We start from the raw sequence: 18,772 nt of genomic DNA, 5'->3' as shown, positions 1-18,772 counted from the left end.
ATTGCCTATAAAATATGTTAACTCTCAATTTTCTAGGTAAAAAGTTCCTTACATAAAGACCAATGACTATATAGAATATACAATGTTGTGACATGTTACTTTCTTGACTTTGCCTTGAAATGATCAATAAAAAGTAATACATGATAGCGAGAATTATTAATGAGTTTTCAACCCAAAAAAAGAGAATTATTAATTAGTAGCCAATAAAATATATATATATATATATATATTTTTTTTTTTAGAAGGAATATAGAATATATTAATTTGTTTTTTCTTGATTTGAAGTCTGCTAGCCAACGACTCTGGTCTGGCCACACATTTATTTTTTCTAATTCTTTATTACCTAATTGAAAATTACGTGCCTGTTTAGCAGAATCGAGCACATTAATGCGCATTGTAAAGTGCATTTCAAGAAAAAAAAGATTCCCACTTTCTCTCTTAAGGAAACTTCGTGGAAGGGGGATGGAAGAAGCGTCTCTACTTTTATGACGTGACTCACTATAGCCATCGTTCAGATTGAACAGAATATATTGTGAAAAGGAGCCACTATGAGCCATCTTTTCTTATTACATATTTCCAGTTCGAATTCTTCTCTCCGATATTCAATTCTAGCACACTTGGTGAAAATCATCATTCCTTCATCAATTTCCCAAATCAAATGCACACTCAAAACATTTCAAATTTAGCGCTCTTAACTCATCCGTGAACCTCCACTCCAATTGCAAGTTTTCATTTATCTATTATCATTTCTATTAATTTCGTTACATCTTTGATCTTCTTACGTTTTACTCTTCTTTTTTTTCATCTTCTCAATCTTCAGTCAACAAATCATATCAATGGTTTTATTGACCATTGAAGGAGCCTCTTCTTCTTCTTCTACCCACCAATGGGACTATGATGTCTTCTTGAATTTTCGAGGTAAAGATACTCGTAATAATTTTACAAGCCATTTATATGAGGCTTTGAAAAACCAGGATTTTAAGACCTTCATCGATAATAACCTTCCGAGGGGAGAAGAAATTCCAATGGAACTTCTTAGAACCATTAGATCGTCAATGATTTGGATTGTTGTATTCTCTAAAGATTATGCATCTTCTCCTTGGTGCTTGAATGAACTCGTCGAGATTTATAAGTGTAGGAGTGAAGACCGAATGGTTATACCAATTTTTTACAAAGTAAGCCCATCAGAAGTACGTGAACAAGATGGAGAGTTTGGGATTGCACTAGCTAAACATGAAGAAAAATTCAAAGATAAGGTTCAGACGTGGAGGGAAACTTTAGCTAAAGTAGCTGAGTTGTCTGGATTTCCTTACAAAGATGGGTATGTAATTAATTAATGACTATTTTGGTGTGCTTTTATTAGTTACATACTTTTATTGTTTTTCTATTTATAAATTATGTTATCATTGTTGACATTGAAAAATGGTGGTGGTGGTGGTGGTGGTGGTGGTAGTGGAGTGAGAGGGTAGGAACGATGAAGGTGAAGGAGAGGGCTTTTTTTTTTTAAAATATTTTATTTTATTTTTAAATCTGGGTTGATGCTAAGGATTTTAGTCAATAAATTATTATATGGCATAATACTATTAGATGGGAAGACTACTAGATATTGTTGATGAGGTCTTCCAAGAGGACTGAATAATTTATTTATATTCTAAATACTAAGGTAGTTAAGCTATAAAGATCAATAGTAAAATTAGAATAATTTTAAATTAACTTTTTTCAAAAAAAAAAAAAAAAGAAGAAGAATTTTAACTTGGATAATGTTATCAGTTATGACAACTCTCTGTTTTTTTTTTTGGTAAGAGAAAACTCTGTGTTGTTTTTTTGGTTATAAGCTTTTAATGGTTTTGTTATGACTGCTAATAAATTACTTTTTTTTTTTTTTTTTTTTTTTTTTTTTTGGTAAAACTGCTAATAAATTACGAAAGTATTGTTTCTAATCTATCATATTTTACTAGTTTTTGATACAGTATAATTATTATCACATGCACCTTGCTTCCTTGCCGAACTTTGGCATTTGCATTTACCGATCCCTCCCCATTAACCCATCACCATGGTCACGATGTCTTGTACCAATAATACATCACTAAGTACACTTCCTTTTAGCACCAGAAATTGGTCATCACTTTTATGTTAACATCTTTCACGATTCTTCTATGTATCACACACTTCATCAATATAAGAATACCATTTTTTTATATATTAACAATTGAAAATCAAACAGATAAAATAATCAACAATCATATTATACGTACTAAAAAAAAAATTCTTCCATCAAACTTCTTTTGTTTAAAATTAATAAATCTACCTTATTGCCACATCTACTCTTATGTCCTATCCTAATTACATCTTTCAAACCATTCTACCGCATCAGTGAACTTCACGTTGTGGTAGTAACGTAGTGCACGAGTAACACACTTAAGACTCTTCATTGCATATCTTGCAAAGGGTGTTAGACAAAATATGTGGTGTAAGGTCCCAAATAAATTAGAAGATTGAATTGTATGATATTTGATTAGATTTATAGTTATTGTACCTAATAATAGGTAATATTTTTTTGTCATTCGGTAACTAAATTGAAAAATCAATTGGTTAAAACCCAGAAGTGCATGTATATGGTCTACAATTACTTGATCATGTAACTGTTTTATAATTTACTATTGGATGCTCAATAAATATCATGCTCAGAAAATATTTTTCATCCTGGGATTTAATAAGAAACAAGAAAATAATAATGAAGCGAATAAACAAATCAATAAAGAGAATTAACTTTTCTAAAAAAAATAAGGAGAATTTAACTATTAAGGTCTTTTTGTTTCTCTTCAAAAGTAGAATGTCTTTTGCCTAAAAGGCTATTCAGACCTTTTAGTAGTTTGCTTGTAATTAAGGGGTGACAGCCATTAATCAATATAAGCAGTAAAAAAAAGACTTTATATGAGCACTAAAAATTCCACCAATATGATGAGAAATTATTAGGTCCATCAGGAGGACTACTGACGTAGTCATTCCTCACCTTCCAACCAATAAAATACTATAATTTTTATTTTTTATTCATTGTGCTGATTAGGAAGTTCATACATATATTTGCGTAAATGACATCATCTCATTGGTTAGGAAGGACCATATCAACGTGTAAATAATAATTTCTCCAATATGACACTCCTCTTCAAATTGCTTTTAGTTTTACCTTTTAATTACCTTTTTATTTTTAAGACGATCTATTAATTGCCTTTATGAATACAAAATTTAGGAGTATGCCATTATTTACAAATTACAATTATCTTTCCTATAATATAATTACTGGAAGCCTTATGCATTTGTGGTGAATTGGTTGAGAGTTTTTCTGTGCTTTAGTACAGACTACCAGTCTTCCTTTTCTTCAAATTCACTTCCATTACGGTTCACTTTCTCTTCCTCAACTAAACTATTGTTAACACTACAAATAAAAAATAAAACAAAACTGTTGCCCTCAAATCTCCAACCCAGAGATGCCTTTTATACCTCTTCATCTTATCCACCACTGATTATATTCATTCCATCCCAATTTTAAAATTTTCACAACCTTGTCTCTCTTTTTCTCCCACACATTGATTATTCATTTAAGCTTTTCAATGTTGTATCTACCCATGAACATTCTAAATACAATCCACCCCATCATCCACAACAAATCCTTTTGGTTTGGAATTGATAGTTCTACACAAAATTATAATCACCATTTTGAGAGGACATGGATTGTATTTTTCATAGAATTTTGAAGTTAAGTCGGCAATATGATGATCTAATCTTTTTCTTTTCTTTTTTTCTTCTGGTCTTTTTTCTTTTTCTTTTTTGAATTCTTACATCCAGAATTTGTAAGGTGTTTCTGTTGTTTTCTTTCTCTAATTTTCCAATGTATTGACTTGTGTAATTGTTAACTAACTTTTGATTGTTAGAGCTTCTTTATTTGGCCATCATTGTTGTTGAATTTCTCATTGTTAACTGACTTAGATTTGATAAAAAAAATATGCTTGGGTGTTTCTTTTTATTTTTAACAAAATGGTGGATTTATAAATATTTGTAGAGCAATAATGATATCATAGTAGTCTCAAAATCTTTAGTGTTACAACTTGCAATTTTGTTATTGTTGCATCCTAGTCTCAAAACCCTCCATCAGATTTCTTGCTTCTCTTAGCTTTCTTGGTAAGCTTTTAAATACTTTCTTTGCTTAGCTGATCATCTTTGGGAAAATTAAAAGTCATGAAAAGAACAAGACAAATATAATATACTCTGTAGCATTAGTATCTCGTTATGGATTACCATTATTCAAGGAATGTGTTAGTAATGGTAGATGAAGTTGAGCATTTCTCTTCTGCTCATAAAGTTCGATTTTGTTAGTTTCAATTTAATCTTTGATGTTCCAAAGTTCAGTTTTGATGAAGAAGTCACCATGAGTGCCTTATTGCATATAATCTGCCCTCAAAAAAGATACCTCTAGGTCAATTGGGTTTTGGATGGTTTCTATAGTAGGAAGCTAGATTTCCTTTTTGTTTAGCCATATATTTCATAGTTTTGCTTCCCTGCACAAGCTTTGATGGGTTATAATCACTTAAAAAAGAAGTTTAATTGGTTAGCATAAGCTCCTATAATGGGTATTTGATAGTCACTGACAAAGAAACTACGGTGATATACTCAGCTTAAGATCCTAAAATGCGTATTTGGTAGTCACGGATAAAGTAGTGATTTTCGGTACAATTGCTTAAATATTTGCATATAAGTATTTTATGATACTCTTTAGTATTATTTGGATTGTTGTATATCTTTTATGGACTATCTTCTTAGGAGCTTGAACTAAATAAAAAAATGGAAAACAAATCAACTTATTTTGGCTGTAAAATCTGCTACTTAAATATCAAATTGTTATTATAAATATTAGAATTATTTTATTTTCCTTTGGGGTGTACAAGACAGATGCAATCCAAGCAGTTATGCATGCAATTTGGAACTGGCAATGTATTCAATTGACTTTCCTTATAAAATAAACAAAGTTAAAAATGAAAAAAAATAATAATATAAGACATAGCAATTCAAACGGATGGGGGAAGTTTTTCCATGCATCGCATTGGCTAATCACTAGTATCATATATAATAGATGGAGGAAGTTACAAAAGATGATATGTGTCATTATTTTATGCATTGTCAAAGAGACACGTGTCACTATTACATGTATTCACCAATTGTAGGGATCCAAATTTTATATTATATATTATGTATAGATAGATAGATGCTAGAAATAGAATAATTTTAATTCACATGATGTTATATATTTAGACAGCTTATCTCTCAAAAAATAAAAATAATTCTAACAACTCTTCTTCTTTCATTAGTTAGAAACTTTTAAATGGTTTTGTGACCACTAAATGTCCAATTTTGAAAGTATACTTAAAAAAAATTTATTTACCGTATATTCTACTATTAAATTGTAGAAATAAAATAATTTAATGTTAATGTTACAATTCAAGAGTTTCTCCCATTTAATTTTTAGAAAATTTTTTACAAAATTTCCTAATCTCATTTTGTTCAAGTATTAGAAATGAGTTTCTAGTATGTGGGTCTCCTCAATCCTCATCACTAAAAGGGAGTTTCTATCCAACCATTTGCTAAAAGCCTATATCTAATTTTCTAGCCAAAAGAAGAATACTAATGTGCTAAAATTAATGATAGTTCCTAATATTTTGAATTTCAATGTCATTTAATTTAAATAGCAACATGTTAATTGCAATGCACAAAACTAGACATATTGAATTTAGTTCATCTTCAGATTTATATTTACAACTAATTATGTCTTTCTTATGCTCTATGCTTTGCAGCTGCAATGAATCTGAAGCTGAGTTAATTCAAAGAGTTATAAAAGTGATATCAAGTACTAAAATAAATCTTGTGCCATTATTTGTTGCTAAACATCCAGTTGGAATAGATAGTCGAGCGGAGGAAATAAAATTGCTTTTAGATATGGAGTCAAATGATGTTTGCATGTTAGGAATTTGGGGTTTGGGAGGAATAGGTAAGACTACGATCTCGAAAGCTGTTTATAATAAAATTTTTATGCGTTTTGAAGTAAGCTGTTTTTTAGAGAATGTTAGAGAAATGTCAAAAACAAATGGTGGCATAATCCAATTACAAGAGAGACTTCTTTCTAAGATTATACGAAATGAATATTTGAAGGTGATCAGTGTATTTGAAGGTATCGAGTTGATAAAGAAAAATCTTTGGAGTAAAAAAGTTCTTTTAATTCTTGATGATGTGAAAGACAGAAGAGAGGTAGAAAATTTGCTTGGAGAATACAACTGGTTTGCTTCCGGAAGTAAAGTCATTATAACAACAAGAGACAAACGAGTACTAACCAGTTTGGGAATCAATCATCAAATATACAAGGTTAAAGAATTGAGTGAATGTGAAGCTCGTGAACTTTTCATTGAATATGCCTTCCGAACAAGTAAATATGGGGAAGATTATTCAGAACTTGTAAAACAGATTATACGTTATGCCAAAGGCCTACCATTAGCTTTACAAATAATTGGTTCTGATTTGTGTGGAAATATAGATGAATGGGAAAGAGCATTACAAAAGTATGAAAACATTCCACATGAAAATATTCAAGAAATACTCAAAATAAGTTATGATGGATTGGAAAATTTTGAAAAGGAGATTTTTCTTGATATTGCATGTTTTTTTAAGGGTTACAACATGGGTGAAGTTGTAAATGTATTAGGTTCTTGTGATTTATATCCAGGTTATGGTATTGGAAAGCTTATTGATAAGTGTCTTGTAACCCTAGAACTTGGCCATTTGTCAATGCATGACTTGGTACAACAAATGGGTAGAGAAATTGTTCAACAAGAATCAAAAGAGCTTGAACAGCGTAGTAGGATATGGCGTTATAAGGATGCTCATAAATTACTAACTAGAAATATGGTACACATTCTTTACTTCTCCAATTTTCTAAAATATTTCTTTATTGGATTTTCCCTTTATAATATTGAACAAAATATAATTTTCTCAATATATGTTTTGTTTAAAGTTTCAAAATCTTTATACTTTTGTCGAATTCTATTATGAAGTTTGACTAATGTTTTGTCTTAAGCAGGAATCAAATAAAATTCGAAGCATAATGTTGCTCTCACCTAAACAAACAGATCATGTGCCATTGAAAGCTAAAGTTTTCAAGAGGATGAAAAATCTCAAATTTCTTGTAGGCAATGTACGTATTGGTGAAGCTATTCATCTCCCAGATGAGTTAAGGTTTCTTGAATGGCGTGAATTTCCTCTATCCTTATCTTCCAAATGTTGCCTTCCTCCAGAACTTGTTGTACTCAAGATGTCTAAGTCTAACATTATATTGGAGAATGCATTCAAGCAGGTATAAGTATTAGTATTTATAAATTTTAATTTCTTTAAATGTTATTTTTAAAAGCTGTTGAAGATAAATTTTGTTTTTGTTTTTTGACTTTCTTTTTTAAAATTTTTCATAGGGGTTCCAGAATGAAAATTTGAAAATGATCAGTCTAGTATGTTGTGAATTCATTACAATACCTGACTTGTGCTGCCCAAATTTAGAGAAATTGGAGATTAAATATTGTAAAAATTTAATTGAGGTTGACAAGTCGATTGGATTTCATGAGAAGCTTAAAGAATGGAATATCTATGGCTGTCCACAACTTCAAATTCTTCCAAGTAAGCTCATGTTGAAATCTCTTGAATCTTTTGAACTATGTTGTTGCAGAAGGCTGGAGAAGTTCCCCGATATTGACCAAGAAATGAAAGGTCTAAAGTATTTGGATTTGTTTCGTTGTGGTTTTAGAGAATTGCCTTCATCAATGTTGTATCTGACTGGACTTAACCCGTTAGGCCTAGGTGTCAGTAAGCTTACGAATTTTCTAGTTGGGGCCAATAACTTTAATAACTTTTCGGGACCTACTGGGTTTCTGTGCTTGAAACATCTGGATCTTAGCGGTTCTCCTAGAATTGAAGTTGAATTAGATTCTTGGATGCAGCCCGAATACTTCCCAGTATTGACAAATTTGAATCTTTCTTTCACTGGTATTGTTACCATCCCAGAAAGTATTAGTAGATTTACTACATTAGTATATCTTCGCATTGAAGATTGCAAAAAGCTTCGGGAAATTCCGTTGCTTCCATATTCTGTAAGAGATGTGTGTGCAACGAATTGCGATCAGCTGGATACAGAATCATCAATCATATTATTGATTCATGTATGTCTCTCTTTCTCTCTCTCTGAAGTTTAAGTTATAAAGAAACAACTTATTTTTAACTTCAATTTTTTGCAGTTTCGAGTAATTCTACATTTTCTAGCTGCAACTGCAACATGCTTTGGTCCCGAACGGCCTCAAATTGGGAACCTTTATCATCTTGAACTACCAGTAACTGAGATTCCAGAGTGGTTGAAATTCAACCATCGTCAGAGTGTTGGAAATTCCGTATCATTCTTGGTCGGTCCCAAATTTTCAAATTTGTTTGTTTGTATTGCTTTTCCATCGAAGGATTTGGACAACGATACAGTATCCATGTGTGATGTTGACTTTTTTATCAATGGTGAAAGACAATTCAAAGTGCACAACTGGTGGGCGAAAGGTAATTATGACCACGTATGGTTAATTTATGGGAAAGTGAATATATCAAATACATCTGAAGAGAATCGCATTGTGGTTGAGTTTAAAGGTCAAAATATTCCCCTACATAGGATGAGGATTTATGCAGCATGCAGCTGTTGTCCTTGGAAACCCAATATATTTCTTGCCTCATCTATGGAACAATGTGCTTTCAACAATGGGGAAGAAGATCCAGGTTGGGGTGAACCTGGAGATGATGACGGTGCAGGTGGAAGGGACAACCTATATTATGGTGAACCCGGAGATGATGACTCTGCTGGCCCAAGTGGAACCAATGACCCATATTGTGGTGAACTTGAAGATGATGATGTTGTTGAGAAAGGTGGCAATGATAGCCCATATTATGGCGAACCTGGTGATGATGGTGTTGCTGAGTATGGTGGAAGTCATGGCCCATATGATAGTGAACCTGAAGATGATGATGCTGCTAGGCAAGGTGAATACGATGGCCCATACTATGGTGAATCCGGAGATAATGATGCTGCGGGGCAAGATGGAACCGATGACACATTTTATGGTGAACCTGAAAATGATGATGCTGCTGTGCAAGGTGGAAACGATGACCAATATTATGATGAACTTGAAGATGATGATACATATGGTCCAAACTCCGATTGTGCTTTTTCGGGTAATCCGCGGCTTAAATTTGTGACCACCGATTATAGAAAAGTCCGTTTTGTTAATCATATCAGCTCACAACTTCAAGATGACGAAGGCATTGATCAAACAGTTGCTGAGGCTCCATACCTGATTGAAAGAATGCCTCGCTATCAACAAGTGCTGTACCTTGGAAAGAAGGTTTGACTCTTTCTACTTCTTCAAATTTAAAGGCTTATTCATGGGATTGTTCCTCTAGTATATATTGTGTTTCAAGTAAATACAAGAAGCATTTAATTTCTTTTTATTCATCATATTTGTCTGCTTGTAAGATTTTCTAAACTTCAATTTTACTGCAGATTCTTCGAAATTGAAATTCAGGTCAAGCACACAACTGTTCGATGAAATGCTTCTTCAGGATATTGAACCTGCTTGCTTAGCTAACCTATGCTACTCATCGAGCCAATTGTTAAGGTTTTGTTTTTAATTTCTACAAAAATATTTCTATTTGATTACATATTTACTTATGCTTTTCCCCTGGGTTCTTAAATTTTAATATTGTTAATTGTCATAGAAATGTATATTAAAATTTGCAATAAGATATGGCCCAGAAGCCTTTTCTTCTGCAGTACCTGCCTTGAGAGGTGGGCTCACTTCTTTATATTATTCATATTTTTATTGGTTGAGGTTGAGGAATTATTTAAGCACATATTTATTTGCTTGTTTCTTTCTTTGTTAATTAGGAATATTTGAATTAATGATGATGTCAATGCCACAACTTTGTTAGTGTTGAGATAACAACTGTACCTACTGATAAAACATCATTATCCCTTAAGTTTTTGTGAGTCTCTAAAGCTTTAAATTAAATTTTCAAAGTAGTTTCAAGTCATTCTGTTGCCATTGGAAAACAAGACAATCAGTAACTGATCAATTCAAAACCTTATTTTCTGATCAATTTGTTTTGGACTCGAATTTTTGAAGTTCACAAAGCAATTTCATTCGAATTTTTGAAGCAAACAGATTCTAAACTCTCTCTCTATCTTAGCTTGCAATCTCATTTTCTCATCTATATTATGTGATTGTTAGAACTTGGTGCTGTTGATTTTTTTCCCCCCAATTTTAGAATCTCTATATTTGGTTGAGAATCTAAAAGCGCTCAGAGGATTTTGAATTCTGTGGTTTTTATTTGAATTTTCGCTTGAATAGAGTATTGAATTTGAAATGCTATGCCAAATTGGATGTGAGGAGAATAGGTTGGTGAAATTAGGGCTTACATGTTATCTATTCTATGAGCAATCCATGGAATTGTAAACCTGCTGTAATTTGATTTTTGGTGAGAATCCCATGTCCTTGGCTAAATCTTATTGGTGTAGAATTTATTGTTTATTGTATATGTTTAGTGGGTGATATGTGATCAAGTTAAGAAATCTAGTTGTGACATCCAAAATTTCAGCCCTTAGGCTGTAAAATGCTTCTAAATTTACATCAGTCAAGTGCCAAACCACGGAGTGCTATTACAGGGTTGAAACTTAATGCTGATCTTGGAAGGTTTGTAAGAGATAAGAATCCAAATAATTATATGTATCCTTCCAATATTTTCTTTTTCATTTGGCTTAGTGTCTACCTGTCGTTTTATAGATTACAGCTTTTGTCATGATTATGGTTCTTTGAATTCTTTTGAAATTCATTAGTGAAGAATTGAAGATGTCCACCCAGTTTTTTGTACATGATTGTCTCATGTCAATCTCAACAAACCTGAATGCCATATGGTCATGGTCCTGCCTTTTTTTCACTCCTGCTCGTGTGCATGTGATGGACATCTACCTAGTTTAAGGGAACTCGTCAATTTTATGTTAGAAGGACTATAAAACTTTTTCAGTACTTTGGGCCACCTGCAAGCATACACTTGCCACTAGTTTAGGAGGTGAAAAGGTCGGGTGTGCTGGGGTGTGGTTGGGGAAGGTTCAGGTTTGAATCTTGCTTTGCAACAAAAAAACAAGTATAACTAGTAAGTGGCTCTTTAATCTTCTAAATTACCAATACTTTGAATGATTCAATTATTATGGTTTAACAACTGAGAACCAGATCAAGTTTATAGTTCTTTTACCTTTGTCTTGTGTGTTGGTTATTTTATGAATTTTTTGAGCTATATATCTATGTTTTATGAGTTCTTGCAGAAAATCCAGAGTAAATTTAGAAAAAAAATATTGTTTGCTAATAACATAACAAAAAGGCATTTTTTGTTTTGCATATAATGTCTTGTTGAAAAGTGACTAATATAACAATTGTGGTTAAGGAGAAGTGGCCTATATATAATAGCCTTCAAATGACCGAGTGAGCTCAGTTCTTGATCATTATATTTATATTCTTGAGGGTAGTAAATCTGCTTTAGTTAATTCTCAAGGAAAAGGTTTGTTGATTAAATACTTTCTTGCTGATGGGGCATTTGTGTCTTAATTTTTGTTAGTTAAGGCATTGACTGTTGATGGTGGAATGGAACATCCTGATTGTTGTTGCATGTTTGAGTTACCTAATTAGTTCTTCGTTGGGTTGGGACTTGGGACTGAGATTTTCTATGCTTTTTAAGCTTAATTAAAGAGAGATTGTGTTTCAGCCAAATTCATTGGATAAAACTAAATAGTGTATCTACCTTCTTACTGACTATCCCAACCATTTTGCATAATTTGATGGAATTTGTAGGGAGCTACAGTAACGTTGACAGAATTGGGAAAATATACTTAAGCTTTCTCTGCTTCAGGACTTGACTAAGATATTTTCATGCTTCCATGTTTGAAATTTTTATGAATTTTATCTACAATAAACTGGACATGGTGCTTTAACCAGGCTTCCAAGATAGTTTTTCTGCTGATCTTTTGACTTTCGTGCACCATAGGTGAAACCAAGTGACCCTGATGTTTTCCATTTGCTTGGAGAAGTCAAATACAAATTCAACGGTATGTGATTTACAGGTTGTCAATTGTATGGATCTATGAAGATTATTCTTAAATCAAAATTGGTCAGGATGCCTATATAAAATTTGATGTCCATCCCAGCATCTTGTTTGATTATTTGAAGGATGTTGTTCTTTTATCAAAATATACTTTGATAGATTAGTCTCTTTGTGACAAATGTATGTTTACTTATTTAGTATCTTGCCCTTATTTGATGTATATGTTCTTAGGGGTGTAGGTTATGAAATAATTGCATGGTGGATTTGCATGGGATTATATTTATTTTTAAAATGTCTTGTTGAGTTGTTTGTTATGGTCCTAATCTATATAAGGTTTCTGAGTGTCTGATTTGAGATAGCCAAGTCTCCAATAGAAGAAGAATTTAAGAGGTTGAGAAGAGAAACCAGAAGAAGATGGAAAAGAACTAACTTCAGTCTTATTGGTTGCCAATCTTTCATACATGTACCATTCCTATATATCCCCCTGATGCAGCTCACAAGTTGGTTCTAACTAATGAACTGCCTTAACAGTATATTTACAATTAACATGTGCCTAGTAAAATAGCTCAAAATCTCTTATTCACTATCTATCTTTGTTTTACTCCTGGTTAAGCCAATCTGGAAAGCAGTGCTAAGCTAAATAATGTGGCAATCCTGACCTTGTCCATGTTTTCCCTAGTCCTCCTTAAAACATTACTATCTTTCCTTCAAAAAATTCTTCTTCTTCTCTTGTTTTATCTTAACTTTTGCAATTATATTAAATAATTAATATATGTACTCTTCTCTTTCAATTTGTGCAACTTTGAATTGCTTCAATCAAAACCAAAAGTATCGGTTCCACCAATACAATCTTCCCCTACTGCTTATTACAGTATTACTAACTAGTATCATATAGATGTTTTCAAAGAGAAAAATGATGGAGAAAGAGATAAAGAGGTAAGCACTAATTTAATAAAGGTGGCAAGGAAAAGTCCTAGGAAAGGCCATGATGCAAATGAACTAGCTACTGCAGTTTTAACTAATATTCAATTAATCAGATAGAATTCTTATAGTCCCACCGGCATTGTGTTAAAACCATATACATGTATGCATAATTTAAATATACATATATGCAGTAGGCCCATAGCACTACTCTTTGGAGAATTAGACAATATCATTGAGCTATTGTGATTACAAACTCACCATTAGACAATAACACAAAGCCTACTAAAATTGGATGTAGAAAAAAATTGGTGTCATTTTCATAAGAAGAACTCTATTATCTATCATGATGGATTAGTGTGGTTGACACAAGTTGTTTATATTGCAGGGCTGTCATGCTTCATTCTTGTTAGATAGCTGTGGAAGCATGTTCAATGAGAAGAGGTCAAATTCTAACCAGAATTCAAAACGAACAAATTACTCTTAGTCAATACTCAATTCTGAACAAATTTTCAATGTGGTATGATGTAATTGGTTATAGGTTTGATGATTTTTTTTTTTTTGGATTCTGTTTATCCAGCTAGCGAAGGAATTCTACCTATGGCTAGAAGTGTTAGAAACAATGGAGCTATTGCAAGAGAAGAGTCTACTGGAAGTTCTAGAAAGAATGGAGCAATTACAAGAGAAGAGTCAGATGGAAGTGCTAGAAACAATGGAGCTATTGCAAGGGAAGAGTTAGCTAGTAGTGCTAAAAATTATGGAGCTATTCCAAGAGAAGAGTCAGTTGAAACTGCTAGAAATTATGGAGCAATTACAAGAGAAGAGTCTGGAACAAGTGAAAGTGGTGGCTCATGAGTTGGTAACTAAAAAAATACATTTTTTAATTAAAATTCTTAGTTTCTTTTCAATCACTATAATTTCCATTCTGATATTTGCAACCATTTATAGTTGACATGTGTCTATCAATTTTTTTTTGGCTACACAGGAAATAAGAAAGGGCGATGGGTTACACGGAATCTAAATCTAGCAAAACTTTTTACAAAGGAAAGGTTCCCAATCATATGGAAAAAGGGAAGACTAGTAGGGAAATACTCTACAGTATTCAAATCGGAGTGTACTGCCCTTGTTAGGCGGATTAGTATGGTACCTTTACAAGTCAAAGATTGGAGAGAGGTGCCTCATCAAAACAGAAGAAAGCTATTTGATTATATATTGGTGCGTTATATAAAAGTACTTTGAAATAAAAGTTTACTTTATAATGAACAAATGTAATCATTATTAGTTTAAATGCTTTGTACATCCTAGTATTATTTTAAGACACTCAATGAATTCCCATAAGAGGGGTTGATTCCTAGCCACTAGTTGAATCAATATGGCTGGTTCAGGTGTTTTCATGTTGAGATAGGGTGCTTAAGGCTACCTAATACAGATGCATTTGTGACTGCTTTAAAAGCAAAGCAAAAGTACACACCAAGAATTAGCATTTGATTGTGCAATAGAAGTTGTAAGCATCACATGCTTTATAATTTTGATTACAGTTTATTGCATTTAAATGGCTCTTAACTTTTTCATAATTCTTGTTTAGATGGTGATAATTGTAATTGATCCTCATAAATGACCGATTTTGTCATCATCATTCAGATGATCTTTCTAGCTTGTCTTTCAAATACTATATGGGCCATTTATCTTCTCTTGATCCTTTGCACATTTATTTTTTTAAAGGAATATCATGGATCAACTATTTATTAATGGGACCATGATGGGTTTGCCTTATTTAATGGCATGACANGGGGACATGATGGGTTTGCCTTATTTAATGGCATGACATTCTATTGTGAGTGTTTTGATTTTAATGTTTTCAGGGATCAAGGAAAAAAAATGAAAGTAAAGAATCTGATTTTAGCAATTCAAACAAGTTTCTTAGCTGATTATACCTGGATGGTGGTGGTGGATCTTTCAATTTCATCCAATTCTAAGTTCTAACACAAAAACCATTTCAGATTTCTTGACTTGGTGAGGATTAATAACGTACTTGATTTTGGTATATCATATTTTTAAATTTTCTTTCTTAAGTTTTTGAACTTTTCCCTCCATTTGTGTGAAATGAAGTAAGAGGAAGGCTCTTTGCTTAAAGTGAGAGAAATTTTATGAGATATTACCAAATTATACAAAAATTGCATTGTTTATTCTTATATTTCAAGAATAAAAGCAGATAACATCTTTATTCCGTTATATATTGTCCTTTAAAATTGTTATTGTTGATGACTGACATGAATGTATATCTTATGTCTATAATTGATGGATAACATACCAGATAGAAGAGAAAGAGTGATAGAACTAGTCACAAGGGGTCTTTACCATTTTATACTGCCATTCAAAGGAAAAATTTTATTCCCATGGTCAAATATAACTAACCCTGATATAGATTTCCTTGCCTTTCTTCCATGTAGAATTTGAATTTCTATACATAACCAAAGTTAAGGGAATCTTGATGTTCAATGTTTAGTGCCAATACTTGCTGCCGACTGATTTTGTATCATACATGTTCCCCTACAGAGAGGCTAAATGGGATTGAGCAATACTGCCTCTTCTCCACATAGCTTAGCAGCACCTTGTGGCAGAGGGTGGAAAAGTTGAAATGGCAGTGCTTGTGGGATGGTGGCTGGGTATGATGTTTTTAGCGTAGGGGTAGAGATGCTGATTGATTTAGGCATAAAAGCATGGGTATGATGTAGAGTGGTAAAATTTTTTCATGATTTTTTACATCCCCTAATGCTTGTAGAATGGTAATCAAATACTGGAGAAGAAAAGTTTGATTTTGAATACTGTTATATGCAGATTAGTTTGGGGTTCTGAAATTTTCCATCTTTATTGGCAGAGAAATCAGACATTCATGGAGGTCTAATAAGCTCAGAAGAAGATATTGGGCACTCCATCAAACTGTAAGACAAGAGTCAAGACCTGTGTGGTTGCTAGAGGGAGGTCCAAAGAACTATTGTTTTTTATATAAGTAAGACCTGTGAGGTTCTTAATTCTTAGTGATATTCTTTGTTTTGAAGTCATAAGTTGCCGCAATTTGCTTAGATTCTTGTAACAATGAGATGGCTGTTTGTTGTGTTCCTTGCCAATCAAGGCACAAAGTTGGTTGATCTGTGCTTTCAAATCAAACAAATCTATGCTAGTGCTTGCCACTTCTATTTAGTCATGTTTTGTAGGTCTTTTTAAATAATCTTTCATAAATTGGAAGGTTTTCTTTTTTTCTATTTGTTTAAAGGGGCCTAGATAAAGTTGCAATGAGTACAGTTAAACTTTGTAAACAATGAGATGCACCTATGTCTCTGAGTGGTTTTCACTTGTTATTGTATAAATCATGCATACCTATGACATTTCAACACTGTTTTTTTTTTTTTTTTTTTTTTTTTTTTTTATTTAAGATTTAATCACTCCATTAAGAATATGATTACTGCTAATTTTCATTCAAACAATGAATGGCTTTTAAGTAAAATTGAAAATTTGTAGTTTTTGGGTAGTGGATTTTTTATCTATTTTTAATAATAACTGTAGTTTAAGAACTTTTTATTTATTTTGGTGGGATACTCTCTTGATATCATCCCTCTTATCCATATTACATTATCCACAACAGCCAGCCTTTTGGAACCTAAAGTTTCTCTTCTCTACCAACATGTTCATATGGCCCCCAAAACGAATAAATTTCATTACGTTACTAGATTTTGTACGTCATTTTATTCATAATTCCGAAGATATGTTAATTTGGAGATCTAATAAGGCATGTGTGCACTATTAAATCTAGTTGTAACTTATTCTTTTGAAAGCTCTCTCTCTCTCTCTCTCTCTCCCCCATGAATTGAAGCTCTTCTCCCTCATCAAATGTGTAGCTTCTTGGCAATACTAATAAAAAAATTCCTAATTTTCCATGTTTTTTGTTCAAACTTCAAAGCCTTGGTAAATAGTATACTTCTTGAAGAAAGCAAATTTTCTTTGATTCACAATCCTTTCTTTGAAAGTTGAAATGGAACACTTTTTCCTCTTAGATTGTGCAATCACTTCTTGTTTTGGGGCCACCTCAAGAACTGATCTTCATTTTCATCATTAGTTTTTATTATTTACTAGTTGCTAACCCGTGCGATGCACGGGATAGTTTAACAAAATTAAATTGTGGCGCATCAATAGAGCAAAATGTTAGAAGAATTAAGAATATTTGTTGAAAGCTTCCTCTAATATACAAATGCTAATAAGCAAATATATCAGAAAAGAGTACATGGTACTCGTATTCTGTATGAGGACAATAAAAATATAAAAGTTGAAGGGAAAAATATCAAGAGAATACAATTTAACTGAAGAGCAATAGAAGTAACTCATACTAAACAATAATTATCAAACAATTCTTGTATGTAAATATCTTACATATTATAACAATGACAGCAGTTTAAATCAACCACATATAAGTGGAAAGTCTTGTGCCACTAAATTTGAAGCTCATAAACATGAACAATCTCCATATCATCAGGTTTTATATGGACTAGTCGCTAACCCGTGCTACGCACGGGAAAGTTTTGCATTTTTATTTTAATATATCATACGTATTTGATTTTTTTTTTTTTTTGAGGAAGTATTGTTTTCTTTATTAAGTACTAATAAATCAAAAAATGTCAATTAATTTTATTAACATGATTTAATATTATATATGTTATCTCTAGAGTATATATGAAGAAATAAATCAGGGTTAATAGTAACTTGAGGGTTATTTCATAGGTTCATATAACAATTTCCACATTAAAATTTCAATAATATAACAACAAAAACTCACATACAAATAAATACAAAAATAATTTGTTTGTGCTTGTATGCTTCCACTTCTCATGGATGGAAATTTTCATTAATGTATACGGTCGTATCTCTATATTGCTGTACATTCTGTAGAGGGATTGTATTTTTTTTATGTTGTAGTCTCATTTTTCACCTCAATGCAAAGTTAAACATGGCCCCAAAGAGAAACACAAAGTTGTTTTCAAGCCCTTAGCAGTGTTCTTTCTTTTCCATGGTACCCTAGATACTCCCAAAAGTGAAGCTTATATGCCTTGAAAAAGGAAATAACTTATTAAATTCCTTGACAATAACAAACAATAACAAAGACCTCCCTATGAAAATGTCCACTTAACAAAATAATAATCATATTCTTTAGTTTCACTAATCCGTAGTTGAAGAAAAGTGAGGTTTTAATATTAGAGAAAATAGCTTTTCCACCAGTTTCTTCCTTCACCCTTTTAACAAAATCCTCCTTGTAATTGATGCAAACATTAGCTCCACGATCCTTGCAAACAGCTAATTTTTCATCATTCCCTGCCAAACACAATCTAAAATATATTATACATGGAAACTAAACTTATGCATGCATTAGAAGAAAAATGATATTGGACTATTAACAACAATACTGAATTGCAAATGTACCAATACTCCCATGAAAATGAAGTTTTAATATTCATCCATTATGCATTGGAGGTACCATATATCATACATAATTGTTAATACTATCATCAATCACATATATTGTCTAACTTCTCTTATCACAGATTTTTCAGATTCTGTGGGGGGGGGGGGGGGGGGTTTAAAAGGGGAA

At 32.2% G+C, this 18,772-nt stretch overlaps 1 protein-coding gene across 1 annotated transcript; it reads left to right on the top strand.

Annotated features, from left to right (window-relative positions):
- The first annotated feature begins 545 nt into the window (after window positions 1–545).
- LOC112005335 (disease resistance protein RPV1) lies at window positions 546–14,677 on the top strand. Its single transcript, XM_065775491.1, has 10 exons — window positions 546–1,321; window positions 5,847–6,951; window positions 7,124–7,396; window positions 7,509–8,249; window positions 8,325–9,464; window positions 9,623–9,737; window positions 11,964–12,217; window positions 13,523–13,578; window positions 13,715–13,993; window positions 14,120–14,677. Exons 1-6 carry the CDS (start codon window positions 837–839, stop codon window positions 9,635–9,637), a joined length of 3,759 nt encoding a protein of 1,252 aa, XP_065631563.1. The 5' UTR covers window positions 546–836; the 3' UTR covers window positions 9,638–9,737; window positions 11,964–12,217; window positions 13,523–13,578; window positions 13,715–13,993; window positions 14,120–14,677.
- Window positions 14,678–18,772: the final 4,095 nt, after the last annotated feature.

This window comes from Quercus suber, unplaced genomic scaffold, assembly GCF_002906115.3.
Source record: "Quercus suber isolate HL8 unplaced genomic scaffold, Cork oak 2.0 scaffold_112, whole genome shotgun sequence".
NCBI lineage: Eukaryota > Viridiplantae > Streptophyta > Magnoliopsida > Fagales > Fagaceae > Quercus > Quercus suber.
The sequence above is the reverse complement of the archived record's forward strand: the minus strand, read 5'-3'. Positions and strand labels throughout refer to the sequence as shown.

Bases quoted from the DNA above. Each gene is read 5' to 3' on its own strand.
- LOC112005335 (XM_065775491.1), top strand. From the start codon at position 837: ATGGTTTTATTGACCATTGAAGGAGCCTCTTCTTCTTCTTCTACCCAC. The intron at 7,397-7,508 runs GTATAAGTATTA...AATTTTTCATAG, and splicing joins TGGAGAATGCATTCAAGCAG to GGGTTCCAGAATGAAAATTT. The intron at 8,250-8,324 runs GTATGTCTCTCT...AATTTTTTGCAG, and splicing joins CAATCATATTATTGATTCAT to TTTCGAGTAATTCTACATTT.